Source organism: Oncorhynchus tshawytscha, linkage group LG04, assembly GCF_018296145.1.
Source record: "Oncorhynchus tshawytscha isolate Ot180627B linkage group LG04, Otsh_v2.0, whole genome shotgun sequence".
In the NCBI taxonomy this organism is placed as follows: domain Eukaryota; kingdom Metazoa; phylum Chordata; class Actinopteri; order Salmoniformes; family Salmonidae; genus Oncorhynchus; species Oncorhynchus tshawytscha.
In genome coordinates this window covers 34,925,021-34,951,503 of record NC_056432.1, presented here as the reverse complement: position 1 = coordinate 34,951,503, position 26,483 = coordinate 34,925,021, and the positions used below count along the sequence as shown (strand labels likewise).

At 41.7% G+C, this 26,483-nt stretch overlaps 1 protein-coding gene across 1 annotated transcript in view; it reads left to right on the top strand.

The window, feature by feature from the left end:
- The window catches only part of galnt9 (polypeptide N-acetylgalactosaminyltransferase 9), an 89,241-nt gene that overhangs the window by 7,145 nt on the left and 55,613 nt on the right, over positions 1-26,483 (top strand). Inside the window, exons 2-5 of the mRNA XM_024417803.1 lie at positions 5,555-5,738; positions 12,214-12,380; positions 16,668-16,842; positions 26,243-26,440. Coding sequence (XP_024273571.1) covers positions 5,555-5,738; positions 12,214-12,380; positions 16,668-16,842; positions 26,243-26,440 — 724 coding nt within the window. The remainder of the gene's footprint in view (positions 1-5,554; positions 5,739-12,213; positions 12,381-16,667; positions 16,843-26,242; positions 26,441-26,483) is intronic.

Genomic DNA, 26,483 nt, shown 5'->3' with positions numbered 1-26,483 from the left:
TCGTGTGAAAATATTTCCTTTTCATTAGGAAACTGGCGTATTACATGATTTATAAACAGATATACTGTACTAGATTAATAAAGTATTTTTGCCTTATAATTGCTAAATGGTGCTATAGTGCACTTCTTCTTTTGAAAGAGTTCTTTCCACTCTCAGACCTTTGCATGTGTTGCCATGCAAGCTTAGATTGTTGTGATGGCACATTGGGTCTCGAGATATCATTCTGATCATTTCCAGATACGAGTCACCCCTATGATTCATTGTTTTGCGTTTTTTGAAAAGAGCAGAAAATTAGGACTTTATGCGTAATGCTTTTCCCGTGTTGCCAATGTTTTATGGATCGCCCACATTGTAGCTTTTAAAACCAACCACAGGGAGTTATTTTCCTCTTCTTGAACAACAGATCACTCGACCACATCCAAGACATCAATATTTATAACATCTCAGCTTCACTTTTGACACGCATAACTCTACTTTTCCTTTAAATCATTCACAAAATTGGGATGTCTTTTACTTTGACATCTATCGAAAAAGCCCAAGTTAGACACTTTTTTAAGGTTATTGCATAATTTATCACTGTAATGCCTTTAATGTATCATGTTGCGGGCGCCTCTGTAAAAATGGAGAGGTGAGCGACTGAACATCAAGATAGATATGCACTTGGACATAGTGCACCTAGATTGATGTTTGATGGTAGTCAGTCTTTCTCGTTCTCATATCTGCACAGACACATCTGTCCATCTGAGTGCATAGGAACAGTACATCATCCTCCTCTGAGTCCCAAATGGCACCCTATTCCCTATAGAGTGCATTACTTTTGAACAGGGCCCATAAAGCTCTGGTCAAAAGTAGTGCACTATGTAGTGAACTAGGGTGTCATTTTGAATGCAAACCTTTATCTCCCAATAGCGTGCTGCAAATCTCGTAATACAGGGAATAGCACCTGTGTGTTTACGGTGGAACAACCAGATGTTTCCCTGTAATTACCTCATTGTGGGATAATTAAGGTGTTTTGCTAATGTGTAGTTTGAAGAATGAAACTAGAGGAAGTAGAGGATATTGGGTTGAGGATGTGTCAGTGATACAACATGAATCATCACAATAGGATAGGATTACACACGTCTGTAGATATGCTTGTGTTTACGCTAAAAAGCTTGATGCTCTTTTTGGTGGCTTTGCCATAGTGAATAAGCAATGTACAGTTTTACCCCAGACAGAAAAGTCATTTAAAAGTGCCCTATAAGTCAGTCTAATAAACCTGTTGTCAGTGTCCTGGACAAATCTTGTATACTTGATTCCCCTACCCTTCCTTCCCAGATTTATTCTGCTTCATAGTCACAGAACGACATCATGGTAGGCATATTGTCTGCCTTGACTGAATAAATGAATGTTTCTGCACATTGTATACAGGTCCAACCCAATGGAGCAAGCACAGTGCTCAAACACAGTGCTCAAACACTGTGCTCAAACACTGTGGTCAACTGTACAGTAACACGATTAGTCATAGAGGTGCACTGACATTCAGAGTTCTGGCCAAACACTGGTAGCTGGAGCATATGCCATTGTTGTTTCCCCAGTAGTTTGTCCAACCTGAGTCACAATAATCTTTACTCTGAATGAGAGTCCAATATATTTCAATGATGAATCGCACAAGCATATTACTGTTGTATTTTGTTGCCTTGTCTGAGACGTCTCTCATTGTTGTAGATAATGAGTCAACCTACTCATGGGTTTTAGTGAATGCAATCATTCAATGTTTGATTCGGTCTGGAATATGAATTATATTGAATGGCTTGAGGCTTGTCTAATTTAATATCTCAAGTAGCTTTACACACTTAGCAATATCTACTGTACCAATTCAGAGTGGTTTGTAATAAAACCCAATTTAATTTATACATCCTTGTAGCGGACTTGTCGTTTTTCATCCAAAGCTTAACCCCTCTATTTACACTAATAAGTTGTGGCATTGTAAGGATTCCTTGCTTTGCTCCAATCAACAGAATATTCAACCTCAAGAGAAAAAAAAACATGAACAGATGAATCAGCAGCAGAGTGAGAAATTGTAACTACAACAAATGATTCTCTGAGGTGTTATCAAAGCCCAATTGTTTTGGCAGCAGCACAACAAAGGCAGCTCCAAACCAATCACCACCAAATCCCTGAGCCGGTTCTGTTTGCTGTTGCTGCTCAATAATGCGTAAAAACAACACAGGATAAAACCAGTACTCTGGACCACACTCCCATGATGAGCAGTGATGTAGTGGTAAAAAAATAGGAAGGTAAACTCTGATCCTCAGTCACGGTGAAAAAAGTATCGTTCCCTAGACTTACAATGGATTTTTCTGCAAGGTAGGTTAACTGTCACGCAAAATAGAAAAAGGTGGGTAAACTGTATTTACCCTCCACTACACCACTGATGATGAGTAACACTGCTTTAGACATAGAGTTGCATTGGCTTCCTGGACCACTGACTAAGATTTAGCTTAGCGGGCTAATGTGCTCTTCTGATGTGTAAGAGACCAGGGTTCAAACCATGTCAGTCGCACGAGGCCTATGTTGAAATACCTCTTCACCACTCTGTCAGGCAGCAGCAAATGGCACACAGACTTCCTGGCTCAATGTGCATCCGCTCATCCTCTAATGGAATTTTCTTCAACCAGCCAGAAGAAGCGGAGAGTGAGGGGAGCAAAATAACAAGGACTGCGGAAAACAAAACTGCGGGGATGTTAGGCTGTTTCCGAGTCTCACGCAGAGGCACTCCAGATTTTACTTTCAGTTGCTTCTTAGATTGCCTCAGTGTTATGAGAGCGGCGATTGGGATTCAGACTGGGTTCATAACGCTACTGAACCCCACCCAGGGTGTTCAGATGACACCACTGCGTGTCCCCTGATGTGATCCCTCTCGTGACAGGTGACAGCTTGCAACCGCCAACCGTTCAGCTCCAATGGCAAATCTCCCAGAACCTCAAAGCCCTCATCCCCAAAAATGTTTCTTTGCAATGGCTTGGGGAGAAGATCTTCATTAGTATGGCCTGTTTACTTGCTGTTTCTCTTCATCTGTTGAGAAGAGGCAACATGGTTTACCTGTGGAGATCACACTGGAAGTATGACACACAGATACAATTAAGCCCCTACAATGTCACTGTGCAGCATGGTTTAACATATCCAAACCAGAAACGCTATGAGACTTCATACCTATAGTAGACAAGGTGCAGCAGAGTCTCCATACTTAAACAGACAAGGTGAAAGGTAAAAAAAGAAAGAGACAGGAATATAAATACAAACCAAAACATTAAGAGCCAGACTTTGAAGTCGTTCTGGAAAGTTTAACAGCAAAATATCACTGTCTGTGATTAAAGACTGAACCTCCAAGAGCATTCACTTGATGAGTTAAAGGTGAAATGAAAATAATATTTTAAAAATGAGACTGCTGAGATCTCGGAAAATCTCATTTCTGATAACCCATTGTACCCTTAATTTCCGATAACTGATAATAATTTTCTGATAATAATTTATAAATGTCACAGACAGGGGAACTGTGTTGTAGTCTGCTAAATGCATTGTACTGTGTCATTTTAATAAGGGCATCAATGTCTGATACATTCAATCGGATGTCAAGTCACAATCAGTGCTGTAAAGTACTTAAGTCAAAATACTTTCAAGTACTACTTAAGTAGTTTTCTTTAGGTATCTGTACTTTACTATTTATATTTTTGACGACTTTACGTTTACTCCATTACATTCCTAAAGAAAATAATTTAAATTTTCCCTGACACGCAAAAATACTTACCAGGACACGAAAATGGTCCAATTCACTCACTTCACTCATCAAGAGAACATCCCTGGTCATCCATACTGCCTCTGATCTGGAGTACTCACTAAACACAAATGCTTTGTTTGTAAATGATGTCTGTGTGTTGTAATGTGCCCCTGGCTATCCGTAAAAAGAAATCTGTCTGATGTGCTTATTATAAGCAATTTGAAATGCTTTATACTATTAAGGAAGGTGTCTATACTTTTACTCAAGTATGATAAGTGGGTACTTTTTCCACCACTGGTTACAATAGTGGGAGACTTAACTGACAAATGTATTTCTGATGTGTGATCCACTGTGCACAGTAGACGTCAATTCAACATCTATTCCACGTTGGTTCCACGTAATTTCACGAAAATGACTTGGAAACGACGTTGATTCAACCTGTGTGCCCAGTGGGAAGACTTAAGACTTGTGTAGTTGAAAAGCTGTATTTGTTTGTTGATAGATTTTGTATTTACAGAGCTGACCCCTTCCTCTGCAGGGAATTATAACAGTCTAGAGAACTGCAATAGTGACCAATAGTATCTGTAAACCTGTCAGTCCCAATCGGTTTCAGTCTAATTCTAATTAGGTTATAAGGAAAGCGTATCTAATGTGCTTCTCCAAATGAGGATAATTCCAACAGTGATTTTAGACCTGATATCCTGGAAAATGATCAGTACCAGGGAAATGTAGACTGAGTGTACAAAACATTAAGAACACCTGCTCTTTCCATGTCATAGACTGACCAGGTGAATCCAGGTGAATGCTATTATTCCTTATTGATGTCACTTGTTAAATCCACTTCAATCAGTGTAGATCAAAGGGAAGAGACATGTTAAAGTTTTTTTTAAAGCCTTGAGACAATGCCCATTTACCCTCAATGGCACACATACACAATCCATGTGTATGTGTGCCATGGATTGTGTATGTGTGACATTGACGGTAAATGGGCAAGACAATATATTTAAGTGCTTTTGAACAGGGTATAGTAGTAAGTGCCAAAACTCCTGGGTTTTTCACATTCAATATTTTACCTTCTTTTTAACTAGGCAAGTCAGTTAAGAACAAATTCTTGTTTTCTAAGAATTTAGGAACAGTGGGTTAGCTGCCTTGTTCAGGGGTAGAACGACAGATTTTTTACCATGTCAGCTCGGGGATTCGATCTTGCAACCTTTCAGTTACCAGTCCAACGCTCTAACCACTAGGCTACCTGCCACCCCAATAGTTTCCTGTGTGTATCAAGAACGGTTCACCACCCAAAGAACATCCAGCTAACTTGAAATAACTGTGGGAAGCATTGGAGTCAACATGGGCCAACATGGGCCAGCATCCCTGTGGAATGCTTTCGCCCCCTTTTTGATTCCTTGCCAACTCAATATTAGGAAGGTATTCTTCATGTTTTGTACACTCAGTGTTCATATCTCCAATGCAATCCTTGTGCCATAGAAGTAGAATGCAGATGTTATACTTTATATGTCTCTCTATGTCTTGCACCACTGTTTTTTCTCTGCTGCTCACTCTACTCTGTCATCTCGAGAAATCCACGCCCAGGCTGGTATTTTCAGCACCTTTAAAGACAGATAGGGTAATGATGCACTCCCCATGATTCTCACAGCCCATGAATGTCAATCACCTGTCCCTCTGTATGGCCTCTCCTCTCACCTACCACTCTCTGTCTCTTTTTTTGTCTGTCCGTCTCACTCTCTCTGTGTGTGTGTGTGTGTGTGTGTGTGTGTGTGTGTGTGTGTCCTCTAGGGCTGGCGAAGCCCATGGGGCTGGTGGAGGGGCCTGGGGGTCTGGGCCAGGGAGGAGCAGCTGCCACTCTGGGGGACGACAGCCATGTTGACGGGGAGGGGAAGTACGAGGAGTATGGCTACAATGCCCAGCTCAGTGACCGCATATCCCTGGACCGTAGCATCCCGGACTACAGACCCAAAAAGTAGGTTTGACTTTATTTATTTATTCATTTTGTATTTTGTATTATATTTATTTGTGCAAAAGAAAATAACATTGTCTGTAGGTAATAGAAGAGCCAACTGAATTGAGGTAAAACAGTGAGAACCCCAAAATGGGTTTTTAGATTTGTCTTGTCTCCGTACAGTAGCTAGGCCTGGGCAGCTGCATTAGACATGAGTATTCCTTACATGGAAAGACATTGTCCCAGACAGCTAGAGAAGATGTTGATAGTGGGGCGGCAGGCTAGTTAATAATGCAATAAAAGAGAGAGTCCAGCAGTATTTCTTATGAAAGAGACCGTGGAGACCCCAGTAGGAATATTAATGGCCTTTTTAAAATGAATCTTATATTTAGAATGTGGGACTACATCTGTGATACAATGACTGTGAGTGAATAATAAGGCATGCCACTGGTGTTCAGACCAGCTCGTGTCAGAGAACAAAAACAGACAGACAGAGAGACGTCCAGAGACTTCTTTGGGCTTTGCTGGGGATAACAATTCATTTCATCCACATCCGCTTTGTAATCCCCTTTCTTTCATGCTGGAAAATCAACGAGAGGAGAGAGCGAGCAAGGGAAAGAGTGAAAAGACGGGTTACTAATTAATAACCAGCTGAAAATTGCTTGGTGGAAAAGAGGATTTGAGGAAATGAGTCTTTATGAGGAGGATAATGTCTACAGGAAGTCAGTGTTAACGGTTTGATAATGTCTACAGGAAGTCAGTGTTGACGGTTTGATAATGTCTGCAGGAAGTCAGTGTTGACGGTTTGATCATGTCTAAAGGAAGTCAGTATTAACAGTTTGATCGTGTGTACAGGAAGTCAGTGTTGACGGTTTGATCGTGTGTACAGGAAGTCAGTGTTGACGGTTTGGCTAGACCATTTATTTCCATATATTGTTTACTCCCTCGTGATAGATAATCATACCCCCAGTCCTGTGTTTGACATATAATGCAAGGGGCAGCTGTATGTTATGTATACCCTGTGGAAATAATAATGATTCATGCAGTTCTATGCTGTGTGTGTGTGTGTGTGAGACGTGTGTCTCTATTTCAACACAATTGGTCACGCCATTAACAAACATGTGCAGCAAGATATGCTCTTTCTTTAGACGTCATTCCAGAGGGTGAAACCCTTCCCCAAAGCCAAGCAGTTCATAACAACCATATAGACACACTGTTTGATGAAGATACAGTGGGCTCCCTATGCATAAAGGAAATCAATATGTTTAAGCTTAACATATTCATGTCTCACTGGTCTGCGTATTATTGCACCATGGCTGGAATGATATAAAACAAACATTGTCCCTGCACTTTGAACGACCTTGTTGGGATAATTAATTAGACATAGGTAGCAAGATGTCTACTGATTGGAACAAGACAAGGACTGTGATTGTAATCAAAACATGGGTCCTTGGTGCAGGAACGGGATAGGGCTATTTTCATACCATGTGGGTGCATTGCATTGCGTATTGGACTGAATTGGGCTGTGCAGAAACACACAAGACACACCTTCAATATACTGACACCATTTCCACACTACTGAGCCGAGCCGAGCCGATCTGTACCGCATTGCCCTGCTTATGCGGCCGCCTTGATTTCTGAAACATTGCCTGAAAGGACAATGTGAAAAGAAAAGACCTTAGCCAGCAAAGTATAGGATTGTGGTCTGTAGGATAGTGTGGAAAGGGTAACACAAGACACCTCTGGTCAAATGCCATAATTGCACGGGAGTCATGGAGTGGAGAAGGGGGGAGATTATTGAATGATCTCTACATCCACACTCCTCATCCCCTCTGTCTCTGTATTACACTGTCTTTCTCCTTTTGTAGGGTTTTAAGACCTACCTCCGATCTATTCATTCTAATTACAGCCCACTATCATCATGGTCAAATCAAGACTTGTCAAGACGGACCCTTTTATCCCCCATTCACTGTCCAGTGGTCTGAGCTTTATGTTGCCAATCCTTCCAGCGGTGACATTTTCTAACATTGATCCAGAGGAAGTTAACTTGAGGCTTTATTATCCCATCCTGGAACGGATTTCACACCACACCATGTTGCCCATCCTTGGGTGGCCTGTAGCACAATGCTGCAATACTATGTCTTAGAGAAGGGATGGGCCAATAAGAATGATGCACTAGCTAGCACCTGAGGTTCACAGAGGGCAGAAGAGAATAGCATCTGAATGAGAAAGAAAATGAAAGACACGTCTAGCCTATACCTCACAGTCAATGTGAAATTTTAATTTCCATGCTGTTAGCTCTCTGTTGCTCTCTAGTTTGGCTCTTTTAGCCCCTGATGCGAAGTTGTACAATATTTTCTATTTCAATTCATCTATATCATCTGTAATCATTTGTAGCAAGACATGTCACAATTTTGCTCCTATATTCATTGAGATCAAGCAATGCAACAGATGTTGAGGTTGGTTCCCCATAGACTTCCCCATAGACGTATCTGGGACTTGGAGAACTAGACTATAAAGCAGGAAGGTCACGCGGCTGGGCGCTACCTAATTTCTTAAGCCTCTGATACCCTGGAATGGGATCGCAAGGTCACCGCAGCGGCCATTTGTAAGTAAAAGGCTTCAGCTCTAATGTTTCTCCCACAAAAGCTGAGTTTATCTCCTCAACAAGGCAGCGAAATGACAAGGCAAACTAATGTCTTTTTGAGAACAATCTTTTCTATAGGGGTAGAGTTGCTTTCATTTCCTGTGCAGCACAGGTTATCTCAGGTTAATGTGAAATTTCAAAGCGAATAACATGGCTGTGAAAAGCAGGCGGGCCGGCCAGCCAGCGTCGCAGGCCGAAAAGGGAGTGTGATGGGAATAAGTCTTAATCTGGCGCTCTGTTTCTGTCACAGATCGTTCTAGGTTGAATTATGAGAGCTTGCCAGTGCGCTTAGTTCCATTACAAACAGATGAGTCGATCGCTCATACTGTTATGGACCTACAAACCTCCCCGTTCCAGCAGACAGGCACAAATTTAAGGTTGAGCAATGTCCTAAATTGAATTCAGTAACTAGGGCATTGGAACTACAATATCACTTAACAACCTCAATACTGAATTTGCCCATAGACACGACTCAGCTGAAGTGATCTGGTGCCTTTTTCCAGTCCCTTCTGGCTTTTATTCTTATGGTAACCATATTCATACACATACTAGCCATGACAAATTAAACTTTGCCCAAATAAAACATATATCATTCGATTTGGCATGGTTGTCAGCTTGTGGCTGTCGCCCCACTAAAGGAAAACTATTGCACAAAGATTCACTTGTATTCACTGCCAGACATGGCTTCGTGTTTACGTATAAATGCATGTATGGCTGATTGAAAGAGGCACTGGAACAGCTATGAAAGAGAACAAAATAAACTTGCTGAGAGAAAGGGAATCCTTTTGGAAGGATTTCAGGAATACACTGAAAAGCTTATCAATCAAAACAGTCCTGTTTGCTATTATTGAGAGGAAACATGGAACTTTCTGTATAGAATCAAAAACAAACTAGGAAACCTACAGTATATAAACTGATAAGTAAACCAATTCTGATTTTCAATCAAATATTTTCCTGACAGAATAAAATAGAAATGTACTTTAACTGAAATAATCGTAAAGAACTTCACTTTGAACTTGAATAGGGTAATATACTGCAAATAATACATCAACAGTATGACCCATTTAGACAAAATAATGTACAGTACAGCGTCGGTTTTTTGTAGCTCGGCCTTGGAGCGTTGTAGGAGAGAAGGATTGTTTCCCCCTTTCAGTCCTGAGAGCGGAGGCTGTAGGATTGTGATTTTTGTTGTTAGTGAGGAGCAAAGATATGAGTGATCTTGCATAAGTTATGAGCCTAAGTGCTTCATGATACACTGTGGCCAGCACCCTGAAAGGTACTGGCAGAAGCTTGCATGTAAATAGTGTCACCATAGTCCAACACAAATAAAAATGTCCCTTGAACAAGTTCCTTTCTAACTGACATAGAAAAACCTGATTTTTGTTTTTCAAATAAAAACCTATTTTTAGTTTCTATGCCAAGTTTTTAATGTGCTGTTTTTAAAATTGAGCTTTTCATTTAACCAGATGCCACTTAACCATTTATACAAGAGGCACAGGAGTAAACAATTGTGTCGTCAGCATACAGGTGGTGTTTTAAACATTCCTACCAACATCATTTGTGTATAGTTTACAAAGGACAGGCCCTAAAATGGACCATGTATAACACCCTTACAGTCTCCTCCTCTCCATATCACTGTACATTTCTCTCCTGACATTTCCCATTGCTGTGAGGTGAGAAACAGTTAGTGCAGGCCAAACACACACACGCACACACACATCATTGGTTTATGCAGAACTGACTGACTGCACTATTCTCAAGTTTAGGTGGGTAGACAGGACGCAGAGCAACGCTGGGTTCCATCTGATGCACACGCACACGCGCACACACACACACACACAGGGTCAAATATTATACCCCCAAGACATGCTAACATCCTCTGTTGTTGGTAATGGTGAGAGGTTAGCATGTCTTAGGGGTATGATCTTTCACCCTCTAACTTTCTCACTCATCATTATCCACGGTTCATTCACGATTATCCTTAATCATGGTAGCATCCACATTAATGTAGAAGTGTTTAGAAACATATTATATTCTTATTTACAAAAGAAGTGACTCCAAGTCACACAATATATTATTTACCATTAATTTCTATTGGGCACAAAATAATATGAAACACAACCGAAACTAACTGCAAATGCATCCAACAAGTTTGTCACAAGCTTGATGTAGTCATTGTGTAGTAGGAATATGGGACGAAATACTAAACTTTTTGTGGGGAAGATTATGGAAACAGTAGGGAAAACAGCGCCACTGTCTGCCCCACGGCTGTTGTTTTTGTTTTGTTCACGAAGCAGAGCTGGGGATCCTCGTGCTTCGTGGTGAAAATAATTGCAGCACATATGCTGCTGTTCTATTATGCATGATGTCTAAGGGGGGAAAAAACTGTGGTCGTTTGTAGTAAAAGTCTTTGTTGTTGTAATTTCACCATTAAGGATTCCAGCTTTAAATGACTAATTGTGTTTGTGACCTCTGCTCTCATCTACTCAGAGCCAAGCCGATTTAAGTTTTGAATTCATTTGTTGTGTTGACGTTTTGCCGCCACCGCCTCATAAACCATTCATTTCAACCATAGATGAGAACATTGTTGAACATATAAACACATCTTATTGTGACTAGTACTTCATTAACACCTAATTGTGGTGCAATATGATTACACCAAAAAAATTCTAGATTAAATAACACCCCGCGTCAATTGAACGCCTAGTCCACGTCGGCTCAACGTAATTTCACAGAAATTATGTGGAAACAACGTTGATTCAACCAGTGTGTGCCCACTGGGACAGCAGTTGAAATATAATTAAGGTGCTGGTGGGGGATGGTTTACAAAATGTGGTTGTTGCCATAGGAATCCATTTCAGTATGACCAGCTTTACCTTTAGATGCCTGCAAAGCCTTATGCTACTGTGAAAGCCCTAGGGAAACGCAATGGGAGGAGTCAAAAAGACTATGATGAACTGCATATAAAAATATACAAAATCTAAACGCTACTGTATGGTGCCTGTTTACGTGCTTGTGTACAGCAGCAACCACTACTGTGGGCGTGTGCAATTCATTCCATTAACTGGGTCATTGAAAACGACAACATGAAATTGGATTGCAATCACAAGAATCACTGCTCCACAGCTCCAGTTACCATGCGTTGGTGTGAGAGGCCTAATCAGTGGCTGCAAGAGCGTTTTCTCTAGTTGAGATCCTGGGCTGTAGAGAGAGAGTTGTGGGAGATGGAGGGAGGAGCGATAGGGAGAGACACAGAGAGAGAGACTGTTGGCTCTGGAGACTGGAGAGGGAAGCCAGAGAGAGATAAAGAGAGAGAGGGAGGAAAGCCCTAGCCCATCAGTGTTGGTGTCATTCCCAGCCCTGTTCTCTACACCTCATCTGCCTCTCACCTCCAGCTTATAGATCTAGCTAGCCAGGAAGGGGCTGCATCTTTCATTTGCAGCCAGGCTGCAGCTTTCCCTTGCCACAACCCTCACATTAAAGAGTGTTCCTATTTCCCCTACTTTGCTTTGTCAGAAAACGTTTCGGGACCGTGGTATGCTTTAAGGGGAATCGACTTAAAACACTATTAATTCACTGAGCATACATACACAAGTCTTACTATATTAAATGTATGAAGACTTGTGTATGTATGCTCAGTGAATGAATAGTGTTTTATGTTTGAATGTTCTGAATACATGCACATTTTTTTTGCATTTTAATATCTTCCTTTTACAATGAGAGTTCAGAACTTTCAAACAAGACTTGGTTTATTCAAATGAAAGAGGGCAGCTCACTTTTACCGGTTCACTGGCCAAATCCTGAATTGTGTTCCATAATTATAAAACCGTAGGATTTGTTTCCATACAGGTGCAAGCAGATGACCTACCTAGAGGACCTCCCTCAGATCTCAGTGGTTTTCATCTTTGTGAACGAGGCCTTGTCCGTCATCTTGCGGTCCGTCCACAGCGTGGTCAACCACACCCCGGCACACCTTCTCAAGGAGATCATCCTGGTGGACGACAACAGCGACAGTGGTAAAATGTCTAGATCAGATGCTTCTTTAGCATAACCATCTAACTGTTCATTCCCTGTGACTGTGCTCAATCAAATGATCAATCAAGTGAATTTATAAAGCCCTTGTTACATTTGTCACAGTGCTGCCTCTGTTACCTGACCTAGTGTTTTGCTTCCCATATCTCGTTTGAATAACCACAATCCCCGTATTACTGCATTGTTTTTTTGTGGCTAATTGCTCCACAAACATTACCTCTCCAATTCATTTTTGTCTCTTTAAATGTGTAGGGTGGAGTCACAAACTTAGGATTGCATCTGTTTGTGTGTGGGGAAAAGTGGAAAGGACTCAATTCCCTTATAAAAGAAATAAACAGCCGTGATCGAATAAGTCAAGTTAAACAAAATACATTACTAACTTAAGTGTTATTCTCTCCCTCTTTCTCTCTCTCTCCCTCTCTCTCTCTGTGTGTGTCGGTTGTGCATGTGTTCAGAGAAGAGAATGAACAAGGGCAGAGTAGAGAGGAATGGAGAACCCTTGGGGGTGTGCTCTTAAACACTGTTAGTGAGTTTAAAAATATCCAGAAAAAAAGAGAGGCCTCTATCCTCTGTTGAACTGATGTGCAGTGCACAGCCTTCATTGTGATTTGGTCGACATGGGGCTTTGGTTGCTTCCACACACCTGCATGGCCCGTGGCAGCCGGCCCCGCTCAGCCACGACTCCCAAAATCCTGACTGTTTCAGAGAGGGACAATGAACTAGATTCCAAACGACAGTAGGCAGGCGTAGAGAGGAGGCACAAATAACGTACTGAAAGAGGACCAAGTAAGAGTCAACATTGGCACCTGCCCACTCTCCATGTAGAGGCTCTTAAATAGGCATCCATTTAAACCAAACAAAGTAGGCACAAATGGCAGCCGCAGCAAAATACCAAACCAAGTACTCCCCCTATCCGTCTACCCCAATATTTACTGGTTGTGATTGGTGATGATAATTTGTGCAGATGTTTAAGCTGTTCTCTCCAGTGACAGACTATTAATATGCAGGCTAGGCTACTTGACCTTTTCTTGCTGGCTATGCCTGTCACCTCTCATTTGACCACGACTCTGAGAAATGACTAGAGGTAAGGCACAGAGGCTCACTTGGTGCATAATGAATCACACACAGGGAACATCTCACTGGGCACAAACTGGTTGAATCAACGTTGTTTCCACGTAATTTTAATGACATTGCTTTGAACCAACTTGGAATAGAAGTTGAATTGTCTGTGCCCAATAGGATGTTTGCCTTGTCTTTTTGACATATCCTTTAGCTGGGACAGAGTGACAGTTATTGGGCTGCTCCTTTGCCTTAGTGAGTGCCGGGCGCGCGGGGAAACTAAATGCTTGTTCTACTTGATGAAGTTTAGCTAGCTGTGTATATCATACAGTAACAGTCACAAACACTCATTCATTGTTGCAGCTTAAATATTATCAGAAGGACAATGTTTCATTAATAGGCCTTCTGGAATTTCATCTCCAAATATGGCAAGTAAATTAATAACTTAATGGTTCATATAATGAAAATAGCATCCCAGCTGGCACATTTAGTTCCATGGAAGTTGATGGAACGTAGGTTTTTGGTTTCCCATTGGTTCTGGGAATGAAGCGTTAAGTTTCCTGAATGGTAAAACTTAATGTTTTTTTAATGTACTGAGAACAGAACATTTCACCTGTTCTGGGAACGTTTTTAGGTTGCAGGGAGGTTCTGAGAACGTTTTACTATGGTTCCCTGAAAGTTTTCTTGGGAGATTCTATTAATGTTCTTAGAACTGAAATTATTAATGTTCTGAGAACATGTTTCAATAACACTTTTAATAACACTGTTAGCTTAGTTTGGGTTAACTGTTCTGAACTCCAAGCACAGATAGGACACATGGAAATTCATTTGCTTAGTCATTAATCATGCAAAATTAGTGAGATTCTGTTCTCTATCCATGGAATTAGTCCACACAGGATGGAGCTACAATGCCATGTATTTTAAAACTCCTATTAAGGTGTTGATTTTAGTCTATTCAAACGGAAACTCATTAACACTCATTAACATGAGTTGTGGCCAGTTATTGCGCCGCGGCCAACACACCTGAACACACTTAACAAGATAGAAGATCGAGAAAGTTTGGTTGACGCTGAGAACAGAATGTGTATGTTTCTAAATAACTTTTTTTTGCTAGCTGGGCATCCTGCACCATTCCCAGAATCTTGTGTTTTGTTTGTATGCAAAATAACCGTAGGACAACCACACTCTCACCAAGCTCTAGGAAACATATGGTTCTCAGAACGTTATGTGCTAGCTGGGATCTGTTGAACTGAAGCGAAATTGAGTGCAGCTCATAACGTGACATGAGAGCTGAATCCAAATACAAGTGGATTGCAGTTGATCATCAAGACAAGAAATATGACCAATCTCTCCTCTCTCTTTCTCTCTCTCTCTGTCAGTGGTATAGGCTATATAAGTTATGTAATATATGATGTAACCCGCTGCCAATTGGCCTTAATCAACATGGCTACACACTGGCCTTTGATCTCTGGTGACCACACAGGACATATTTGGCAATAGGCATAGTCTAGAAGTCATTCATCAAAATAAACCACTTGATATACATGTATGCAGATGAAAATGTAAGCCTTTAGACTGATCAAATAAAACCAATGCATGTGAGAAAAATCTATCAGACACAGCAGAAGGCCTCTCACAATCTGACCATTTCACCCTGAAATCCTTTGGCTCCCTGTATGGTAAAATATGTATTCATTCCATATTCACAGTATGATGGATAGTTATTTATTCTTTGCTGTTTTGCATCGTCGATCCCTTTAAAACATAGTCCATGGTCCATAATTCTCCACTGCCACGGATGCAATCCACATTTCTATTTGTTTGCTGGGCACCAGAGGGGATCCTATAACGTTTCTCCCCCCAGCAGAACAGCCATGCAATTATGGCGCTTTTTGTTGGGTTTCGTCATCTTTTAGCTGCATCAGTGGTGATGCAGTTTTCACACAGTTCACAAGCCATTCTAGTAAACTTAAACATAGACAAACAGAAAAAAAGCCCAGGGAAAAACTTCAATTTAGGGTGTAGAGGTCAGGTCACAGTCGTCTATCGCTACGGCCCAGAGTTTTTTGTGGTCAGATCACATGACCCGGGAAAAACATTTGGTTTTAGTCATTGGTTGTCTGTTAGTGTCATATTGTAGTCAAAGGTTGCTTAAAGGCGCAATCAGCAGTTGCTACATACATGTTTGGACTTATAAATGAATGATATGTACCCATTCTTGAAGAATATAACTTAGAATATAAATGCCACATGAGCTTTGTTCAACTGTCGTACCCCATCAGAACCCAAATATAAACTTGTTTTACCCCAATGTTTGTGAACAAACACTATGTAGCCTCAACACATGGTTCAAACTATAATGTTTATAACTATGAACTATAATGTTTATATCATGGTTGGTCAATCCTTGCATAGCTCCATAGCTCTGCCTATGAATTTGAGAGTGATTACATTTCTCCAGGCGCATCCCTTAGCTTTTTACCAAACCAGGGGTGCGGAGGCAGCTTTGTAAATGTTTCTACTGATGATTGCCACTTTAATGTTATAGGCAGACCAGCTTTACCCATTCTGACAAAAGGTACTGAACACACCTCCAATGACAGCACCTCCTCTATCCAACTGAGACCTACAGATTAGACCAGGTGTTCTTTCAGAGGTTGATTTATGTACAGAGCAGGCGTCAGCTCCAGGCGTCAGATCCATTATGAAACTTTGCTCGCCATTATTATTATCTCTCTTCCATAGAAGGTAGAGCACTCAGCAACCTGGGGGGAGAACCTCAAACACTCACCAATCCTCCAAAAACATTATGTGGGCTCAAGTCAGTCGGGCCATTTGTGGAACTGCTTGTTTACCTCACAGACTTTATTTACAGGTAAGATAGCGACATGGAAAGAAAGCCAGGCTCATCCCTTGGAGTAGAGTGAAGGGAGAGGGAGAGAATGTTTTTACAGTACAGAAATAATAAAGTCATCTGTGTTGTGCTGGGTCGCTCTAGTTCTACTTCTACATAACTCATGATGCTGAGCTCTGTTGTGTTCTTCTTGGGGCAATTCATTACCCCGTTTTTATTCAGACAAACAATGCTAATTGATTGTTGTATACCAGATTCAAACAACACTTTCTGCAAACTATGCATTTGCGGTGAAGCCAATACTATTTTCTGTTGTTGTTTTCCAACAGAACTGATTCTCTTTTTCTTGTCTTTCCAGTGGAGCTGAAGTTCAACTTGGACCAGTATGTGAACAAGCGTTACCCAGGCCTGGTAAAGATCGTCCGCAACAGTAAGAGGGAGGGCCTGATTCGAGCCAGGATACACGGCTGGAACGCTGCAACAGCCCCGGTCGTAGGCTTCTTTGATGCCCATGTAGAGTTCAACACTGCCTGGTAAGAACTGTGCTTCATCTTCATACACTCTTCATTCTCCTTTTCCCTCTTGGGGTTCATGTTAGAGTGCAACGGTTGTAGTCCTACATAATCATCAATGAAATATGCGGGTCGCTCCTTAAGCATTTTGATTAAGCGTCAGCTAAACAGTGCTTACGCTACGAGGAATTCTTACTGAGGCAGCACATTCAGGGAATATGACCTTCATTTTGAAAGAGTTAGAACAGTTAATAAGCTTTTCCTCATCACTCCTGAACTGTGACTAATGGCCAATAGAAAATACATGTTGGGTTTCAACGATGGTACGGTCCTGTACTGTGCTGTCCTGTAAGTCGCTGACGTTTTAATAGAGAACAGCTCAAATGTTGTGTTTGTCACACTGTTCCCACCCTCCTCAGGCCTTAGACTTTAGTCTTATAAGCAAGATGGGGGTCTCAACCCAATGTCTGGCTGACAGTCAAGGTTACCACCAAACATGTCACTCAAGCGCATTGTAATTGGCACCTCATTTGAGCCTGTAATCCTGTCAGGCTTTTTAAGACTGAGTGTGTGGTGTGTTCCTGGGGAAGCTAGGGGGAAGCTGTGGGGAAGCTGGGTGAGGGCTGGAACCGAAGGTTTGGGTAATAAATTGTTTCTCTGCCTCCCTGGTTGTAGCTCAGGTATTTCACCTAACAAGATACTGCCATTGCTTCATAACTCAAACATCAGACATAACAGGAAGAGAAGACAGATGACAAATATTTGCCAAATATATTTACTTATCACTTCAATAAAATTGTGGTTAAATATCTTGTTCAAGAGTATTGAATGGCATCATTTGTAATGAATAGGGCCTAGAGTTGCCCTGGACCAGGAAAATCTAGGGCCTGGAGTAAGGTCACAAGTGAGATCACATGGTCATAAAAACTCCTTGTCCCCTCCTCCCTAGTTATGAGTAAACGACTATGTGATTCCTACACACATTTGACTATAACAAATCAACATACAGCATTAAAGGTAAAAAGGCTCAAGGCCCTCTGAGTTTAGTCTAGTCCTCTGGAGGAGAATCTCATGTACCTTGATCCTGGACCAGGAGGGCTTTTAGTCGACTGTGATCGAATCCGCTATACATTCATCACCGCCGACCTTTCAACTTCTGGGTGGAGGAGAATCTCATGTACCTTTATCCTGGACCAGGAGGGCTTTTAGTCTACTGTGATCTGATCCGCTACTCATTCATCACCGCCGACCTTTCAACTTCTGGGTTGAGGAGAATCTCATGTACCTTTATTCTGGACCAGGAGGGCTTTTAGTCGACTGTGATCTGATCCGCTATATCAAATCAAATCAAATTTTATTTGTCACATACACATGGTTAGCAGATGTTAATGCGAGTGTAGCGAAATGCTTGTGCTTCTAGTTCCGACAATGCAGTAATAACCAACGAGTAATCTAGCTAACAATTCCAAAACTACTACCTTATACACATAAGTGTAAAGGGATAAAGAATATGTACATAAAGATATATGAATGAGTGATGGTACAGAGCGGCATAGGCAAGATGCAGTAGATGGTATCGAGTACAGTGTATACATATGAGATGAGTATGTAAACAAAGTGGCATAGTTTAAAGTGGCTAGTGATACATGTATTACATAAAGATGCAGTAGATGATATAGAGTACAGTATACACGTATACATATGAGATAAATAATGTAGGGTATGTAAACATTATATTAGGTAGCATTGTTTAAAGTGGCTAGTGATATATTTTACATCAATTCCCATCAATTCCCATTATTAAAGTGGCTTGAGTTGAGTCAGTGTGTTGGCAGCAGCCACTCAATGTTAGTGGTGGCTGTTTAACAGTCTGATGGCCTTGAGATAGAAGCTGTTTTTCAGTCTCTCGGTCCCAGCTTTGATGCACCTGTACTGACCTCGCCTTCTGGACGATAGCGGGGTGAACAGGCAGTGGCTCGGGTGGTTGTTGTCCTTGATGATCTTTATGGCCTTCCTGTGACATCGGGTGGTGTAGGTGTCCTGGAGGGCAGGTAGTTTGCCCCCGGTGATGCGTTGTGCAGACCTCACTACCCTCTGGAGAGCCTTACGGTTGTGGGCGGAGCAGTTGCCGTACCAGGCGGTGATACAGCCCAAAAGGATGCTCTCGATTGTGCATCTGTAGAAGTTTGTGAGTGCTTTTGGTGACAAGCCGAATTTCTTCAGCCTCCAGAGGTTGAAGAGGCGCTGCTGCGCCTTCTTCACGATGCTGTCTGTGTGGGTGGACCAATTCAGTTTGTCTGTGATGTGTACGCCGAGGAACTTAAAACTTACTACCCTCTCCACTACTGTTCCATCGATGTGGATAGGGGGGTGTTCCCTCTGCTGCTTCCTGAAGTCCACAATCATCTCCTTAGTTTTGTTGACATTGAGTGTGAGGTTATTTTCCTGACATCTCGTCGTTGTTGGTAATCAAGCCTACCACTGTTGTGTCGTCCGCAAACTTGATGATTGAGTTGGAGGCGTGCGTGGCCACGCAGTCATGGGTGAACAGGGAGTACAGGAGAGGGCTCAGAACGCACCCTTGTGGGGCCCCAGTGTTGAGGATCAGCGGGATGGAGATGTTGTTACCTACCCTCACCACCTGGGGGCTGCCCGTCAGGAAGTCCAGTACCCAGTTGCACAGGGCGGGGTCGAGACCCAGGGTCTCGAGCTTGATGACGAGTTTGGAGGGTACTATGGTGTTAAATGCTGAGCTGTAGTCGATGAACAGTATTCTCACATAGGTATTCCTCTTGTTCAGATGGGTTAGGGCAGTGTGCAGTGTGGTTGAGATTGCATCGTCTGTGGACGTATTTGGGCGGTAAGCAAATTGGAGTGGGTCTAGGGTGTATACATTCATCACTGCCGACCTTTCAACTTCTGGGCGGAGGAGAATCTCATGTACCTTTATCCTGGAACAGGAGGGCTTTTAGTGGGAACTTAATGGCCACACCAAACCCAGCTGTCTCTGCCAGCCAGCTACATGGGGGAGTCGGTTGGTTGGTTTCATCAGGACTTGGAGTGAGTGATGATAATTGATTCCCTGGTGGTTCCCTCATCTGTTTCCCCATCTGCTCCTGAAAAAAATGGATGTGCTTTTCCATCCCCTCACCACCCTTTCACCTCCACAGGAACCACCCTCCTTGTTTCTGATGTTCACTCTCTTGTTTTACATGCAGGGATCAGTCTGAATTTCTTTTGATTTAGTTCACCTGCTGCCTTCGCGACTCACACACACACACTTCACGTTTCACTTTTTTTATAGTGTGGCTTCTTTGTTTGGTACAGCAGCCGTTCATTTGTTTTACTACATGAGTCCACATTATATTTGTACATCAGCTTATGAAATGAACTTCTGGAGAGAGTTTGCTGCACTGAAAGTAAAGGGGCTGAATAATTTTGCACGCCCAATTTTTCAGTTTTTGATTCTTTAAAAAAGTTTGAAATATCCAATAAATTTCGTTCCACTTCATGATTGTGTCCCACTTGTTGTTGATTCTTCACAAAAAAATACAGTTTTATATCTTTATGTTTGAAGCCTGAAATGTGGCAAAAGGTCGCAAAGTTCAAGGGGGCCGAATACTTTCGCAAGGCACTGTAGATTTCAGTGTGAATAGCTAAAGATATGACACATGTTGAATGTACAGTATGTGGCGTATTGTGCTGCAAGCCCTTATTCAAATACTAGAAGAAACCTTAGATGTGTCCATTCGCTGCAATCACAAGCCCTCTATTCATCATCATATGAATATGCATTATGGCACATACATAAGTGATAAGTGAGATGGATTGTTCCCCTGCTTTTTGTCATGAGGCATAGTGAATAACCTTGTTAGAGCCAGTAATGCATGCAGGCATCCAGTTTTCTGAGCCAAGTGAATGTGCTGGCACTCTGAAGCCAAGAAACTGTCCAGTTGATATTGTTTACCCTTAGCATAGAATTGATTATACACATACGGAATTCTAGGACAGTTTGATATAATTGCATCATAAAATGTATTTTGACAATTTCAATTTCCTTGAACCCATGTTGGTTTATTAAGTATGAATAGTTTGAGTTTGAACAGTTTTCATTGTTGGAATGGATGGAACAAATTTACATTCAGTTTGACATTTTCCTCGATGGGTAGATGTTATATCATTACATTGCATTATTGCTGTTATCCAAAGCCACAACAGTACAACTATACATCCAATGCTGAGAAACTAGGGTCATCCATTCCGAGGCTAACTTCCATTTTTCTGTAAATACAATTAATGTGGTGGAAATACGACAGGGTTGTAATGAGCATCCGTGCCTCTTGAACTCTGAACTCCCACAGGGGGAACAGCCTCAGATAAATGTATATTTATTTGTTTTTTGAATTCTGCACTGTTTCAATCAGGTTATTAATGATTCATTATTAGTCCATGCGAGCAGTGTATGTGTGTGGGGGAAGATTAAAGGCTGTGCGTGTTGGATGTAGGCTGCATGGCTGTAATGAAATGCACAGGTCACAACCCCACACTTTGATGGTGCTGTGATGCTGCTACACCTTGTGATCCCACCGTATCCCAGGATTCAGATTGAGGTCAGAGAATGGAGAATAGAAAAAATAAGAGACCGTTCCAACCTCTTCCAAGGACCTCTCAATTGGTTTGGATTGTGTGCTTTGCATTTGTTGTTCAGAAAATTTAAATATATTTTAACAGGATTCAATGAGGTGCTTTTCTTGGATACATTTGTGAACTAAACACTTGATTTCCAAAAAAGGTTAAAAAAAAGGGTAGATAACATCTCATAGACCTTATACTGAGTAGTTCATCTTTTCATTGTGCAAAACAGTTTAAAAATCGGACATATTTTGACACTTGTGTTCTCTTCTCAAAGCTTGTATCTCTTTTAGTGGATATAATGAGCTCAGTCTGCTTGCTGTGCAAGTGTGCTAAAAGTATTATTTTTCATTTAACAGTACTGAGCTCTAGAAACCCTGTGGCCTTTTTTTCACAGCTAAATTGAAACATGTCTTACCTTTCTTCTTGCTCTGACTGACTGGTCTTGGTTCAGTGTTTATCCATCTTGAAAGGAGGAAGATGGCGTAACGCTTACACAGTGAGTGCTTCACAAACCACACACTAGGCGGGCATCCAAAAATACAGAATAGACAGAGATTTATGCTGCTAATACTACAGTATTATCAGCTTTTATCCCCAAGCATATATACCTACCAGGTCAACTGAAAATGATCAAAGTAATATCAAGACATAAAAGCTAAAGGTAGGTAGTATTGCAAGCTCCTAACCTCTATAATGATATTGCCAAAACCTTATTCAGTGGACCTGACACTAACTTTAAATTCAGTGTGAATAATGATCCCTACAGATGTAGAATCTTAATTTGAGACAGTTTGCTACAGCAGGAAAATACTGTAGTGCTGCAGCAACAGGAAATGTGAATTATTATGTGTATTATAATTCATGCACATTTTTATAAGGGTTGATACATTTTTTCGTAACGGAAAATCAAGTCTGAAATTTCAAAGTGGAAATTACAAACTTCAAAAGCATTTTTAAACCTCAAATACATGAAAGGTTTTTAATTTTCTGAATTGCAGGAAAGTTCTCCCGCAACAGGGTGATCAATTTAAGATCCTACATCTGTACATTTCATTCAGCCATTTTTACAGGAGTAGTATTGCCTAATATGAATATTTTTGCTACAGATTCATGCATTATCTATCCAAAACAGCCCTGAAGACAACTGTGTGACTGGGTAGTCCAATATCTGTGCACAGTGTGCAGTCTTAATGTGCTAGAACATGGCTGGAGGCGATGAAAGGCTTCTCACATGCAGACACCACACACACACACACACACACACACACACATAACACACACAGACACACATAACACACACTCTCTCTCTCTCACACTCACACTCACTCACACACACACACACGCTCGCACACACAAACAAATGTGCATGCACACACACACATTCTCTCTCTCACACGCAAACAAATGTGCATGCACACACATGCTCACATCTACTGCGCTCATAAAAGCTACAGTAGGTCACAATGAAATCCCCTCGACTTTCTACATGGGCAACTCACGTGTTCTGGTGCATTAACCTGTAAACGAATGAAACAGATACTGTTTTAGGCACTTAGCGCCTGCAGTTCTGTGGCTGCATGGTTGTGAATGAAGCTAGATTCCATTATGTGATAAATCTGTGTTTGAGAAACTTTCCAATATTCAAGACGTGTCACACAGGAATTCCATTAATCTGGAAGAATGGAGTCGTAATCTCAGCGGCCTGCGTTCTGGGCTCTGTGCAGAGGACAAAGGTAGGACAGATAGGGAGAGAAGCCATCCTCAGAAGATGGCATGTAGACTTAAGTACACACAGATTGAAATCAGGGCATTTCTATCCTGCCATATGATGCTGCTCAACCCCAGGCAGGCGTGTTTGCTTAGGTCAGGAAAATAAGTGTTGATCGCAATATTAGACATCTTCCGTTGGTTTTGAGTGGGTTAAAAAACACGCAGGGCTGTTTATTTTTTTTGCATGTAGACATCAAGTAAACAACTCATAAAATGTTCCATTTGTCCAAAACGTCTGTACATGTATATGTTGAAAAGGGCTTGAGACCAGACCAGGTAGTAATAAAATGAGAGAAGCTCCAGAAAAACAATGAGACCTATTGTGACAATGTATTTGAACAAGATTACATGAGTCATCACTGTGGGGAAAAAAACACTACTTGAATATGAAACCAAATTGAATCTGGACCGATGTGAGTGAATAACCGTCACGGAGATGGTGCAAATGAAATGATGGGAGAAGAAGAGGGGGGGAAATGAAAAACCTCATCAGTCAAACCTGATCCCTCATTGTTTCTGAGGTACCTGGTGAGGTAGCTAGTGTTGAGCACGCTGCTAGCTAGCGCTGGACTGCTACTGTACTGTCGAGGGACAGGTGAAGATGAATGACTGATGGAGTGTACTGGATGGGGGTTCTGAGTTCTCAAGGTAGAGAATGCATACAGGATCCACCAAAAGCAAGATCTCAGCATGTGGTAGATATACTCTATTCATCCTTGCCTATCCATGTTAGGCACTTGGCAATATGACGCTTACAGAAGGTTGTTGAGGGAAGTAAAACTTAGCCTACTCATTCTAAGTTGAATTAACTCCATACAATATTTATTTGCTGGCTGAGAAATAACATATTGGCAATAGATATGTCAAAACTAACCTGGGGATTAGGGCTACACAAACATCCTAGCGTTTAATGAATCTAAATGCAGTCGTTTTCATTTCAAGTGTTCAGTGACAATAAGTTAGCGTTGCAATATTTTTTAGCCCCTTTCAATTATTACGTTTTATTACTTCATCGTTCAAGTTTGACTGTTCAAAGCACAGTCGATAAATTATGTTTGTCAGAAAATGTAGCTCATCAACACATTTCTTTACCTGGACACTGACCAACTTTCCAACAGCAGATGGGGAAGTCAACCCCTCTCCCACGCATACTTTTATCCTTTCCATTACACCTTAAAGTAAGTAGAGGCCCAGGTCTCTCATATGCCAATCTTTCCGAATGAGATGGGAAGGTTTTTACAATCATGCCGCTCTTATTAAATGATTGCTTTTACTTAGTAGTGCATCTGTCAGTCATTTTTACCGGAAACCCACTTATAGCTCCATTTGGATCCATTCCCCTGCACTCTTTCCACTACCCTGATGTGATAAAGAATACTTCTGCTTTTGGAAGATAAATGGGTTTGGTTTTTAAAGAAATAGAGAGAAAGGGGAGGGAGAGAGAGAGAAGGGGATAGAGAGAGAGTTTAAGAAAATATGGTGAGAGCGATAGAGGATGAGAATGGAGGGAGATGAGGGAGAGGAGTTACGGTAATTATGGATCATAATTGCAGCCTGTCAGATTGAACGTTGTGCGAAATGCAGCTTCTAGGTATGAGTAGTTGCTCTGAAGCTGTACTGAAGCAGAACTAACATTAGACAGATGATCAAAGTACATGTATAGCCAGGGCTAACAGTATGGCAAATGAAGAGACCCTTGGCAGAGACCCTTATTCCCCTTCCATCTACCCAAAGGTATCAGCATGCATGCCATAGGCCAAGTGAGTAGGAAATGAAGGGAACAAACACACACACTCTGTAGCCAGCCACTTCAATAACTAGGGGACAACAACACCAAGGGTGCTGCATACAGTTTGATGTACTCTGACACCGAACGTGGCAAGCAAAACACCCTAGAGTAAGCCACTGTTGAAGACTTTGGCAGGCTTTTGGAAAAAGGCTTTTATTGAGAATCCCTGGCAACCCTGTAGAGGAGAAATAAAGATTTTGAGGGAGCCAACACTGCTTTTTTTTATTGCTGGCCATATGTATTACATTTATTTCTCTGCAGTGTTTTAAAGGGATGTTGATGGATGATTTTTATTTATTTATTTATTTCACCTTTATTTAACTAGGTAGGCTAGTTGAGAACAAGTTCTCATTTACAACTGCGATCTGGCCAAGATCAAGCAGAGCTGTGTGAACAGAGTTACACATGGAGTAAACAATAAACAAGTCAATAACACATTCGAAAAAATAAAAAAGAGTCTATATACATTGTGTGCAAAAGGCATGAGGAGGTAGGCGAATAATCACAATTTTGCAGATTAACACTGGAGTGATAAATGATCAGATGGTCATGTGCAGGTAGAGATACTGGTGTGCAAAAGAGCAGAAAAGTAAATAAATAAAAACAGTATGGGGATGAGGTAGGTAAATTGGGTGGGCTATTTACCGATGGACTATGTACAGCTGCAGCGATCAGTTAGCTGCTCAGATAGCAGATGTTTAAAGTTGGTGAGGGAGATAAAAGTCTCCAACTTCAGTGATTTTTGCAATTCGTTCCAGTCACAGGCAGCAGAGAACTGGAAGGCAAGGCGGCCAAATGAGGTGTTGGCTTTAGGGATGATCAGTGACATACATCTGCTGGAGCACGTGCTACGGGTGGGTGTTGCCATCGTGACCAGTGAACTGAGATAAGGCGGAGCTTTACCTAGCATGGAATTGTAGATGACCTGGAGCCAGTGGGTCTGGCGACGAATATGTAGCGAGGGCCAGCTGACTAGAGCATACAGGTCGCGGTGGTGGGTGGTATAAGGTGCTTTAGTAACCAAACGGATGGCACTGTGATAAACTGCATCCAGTTTGCTGAGTAGAGTATTGGAAGCTATTTTGTAGATGACATCGCCAAAGTCGAGGATCGGTAGGATAGTCAGTTTTACTAGGGTAAGTTTGGCGGCGTGAGTGATTGTTTGATGGTTGTGACAGTGTCACAGTACAATAGCTCAACCCTGATGTCTCTCTTTTCTTATCAAAGGGCGGAGCCTATCCTGACCAGAGTGAAGGAGGACCATACCCGGATCATCCTCCCGGCCATCGACAACATCAAGTTCAACACGTTCGAGGTGCAGCAGTACGCCAACGCGGCCCACGGCTACAACTGGGGCCTGTGGTGCATGTACATTATCCCCCCTCAGGAGTGGCTGGACAAGGGCGACGAGACAGCCCCCATCAGGTAACACACCTCACCATAGTTGAGCACCCCCTCCATTTTGATG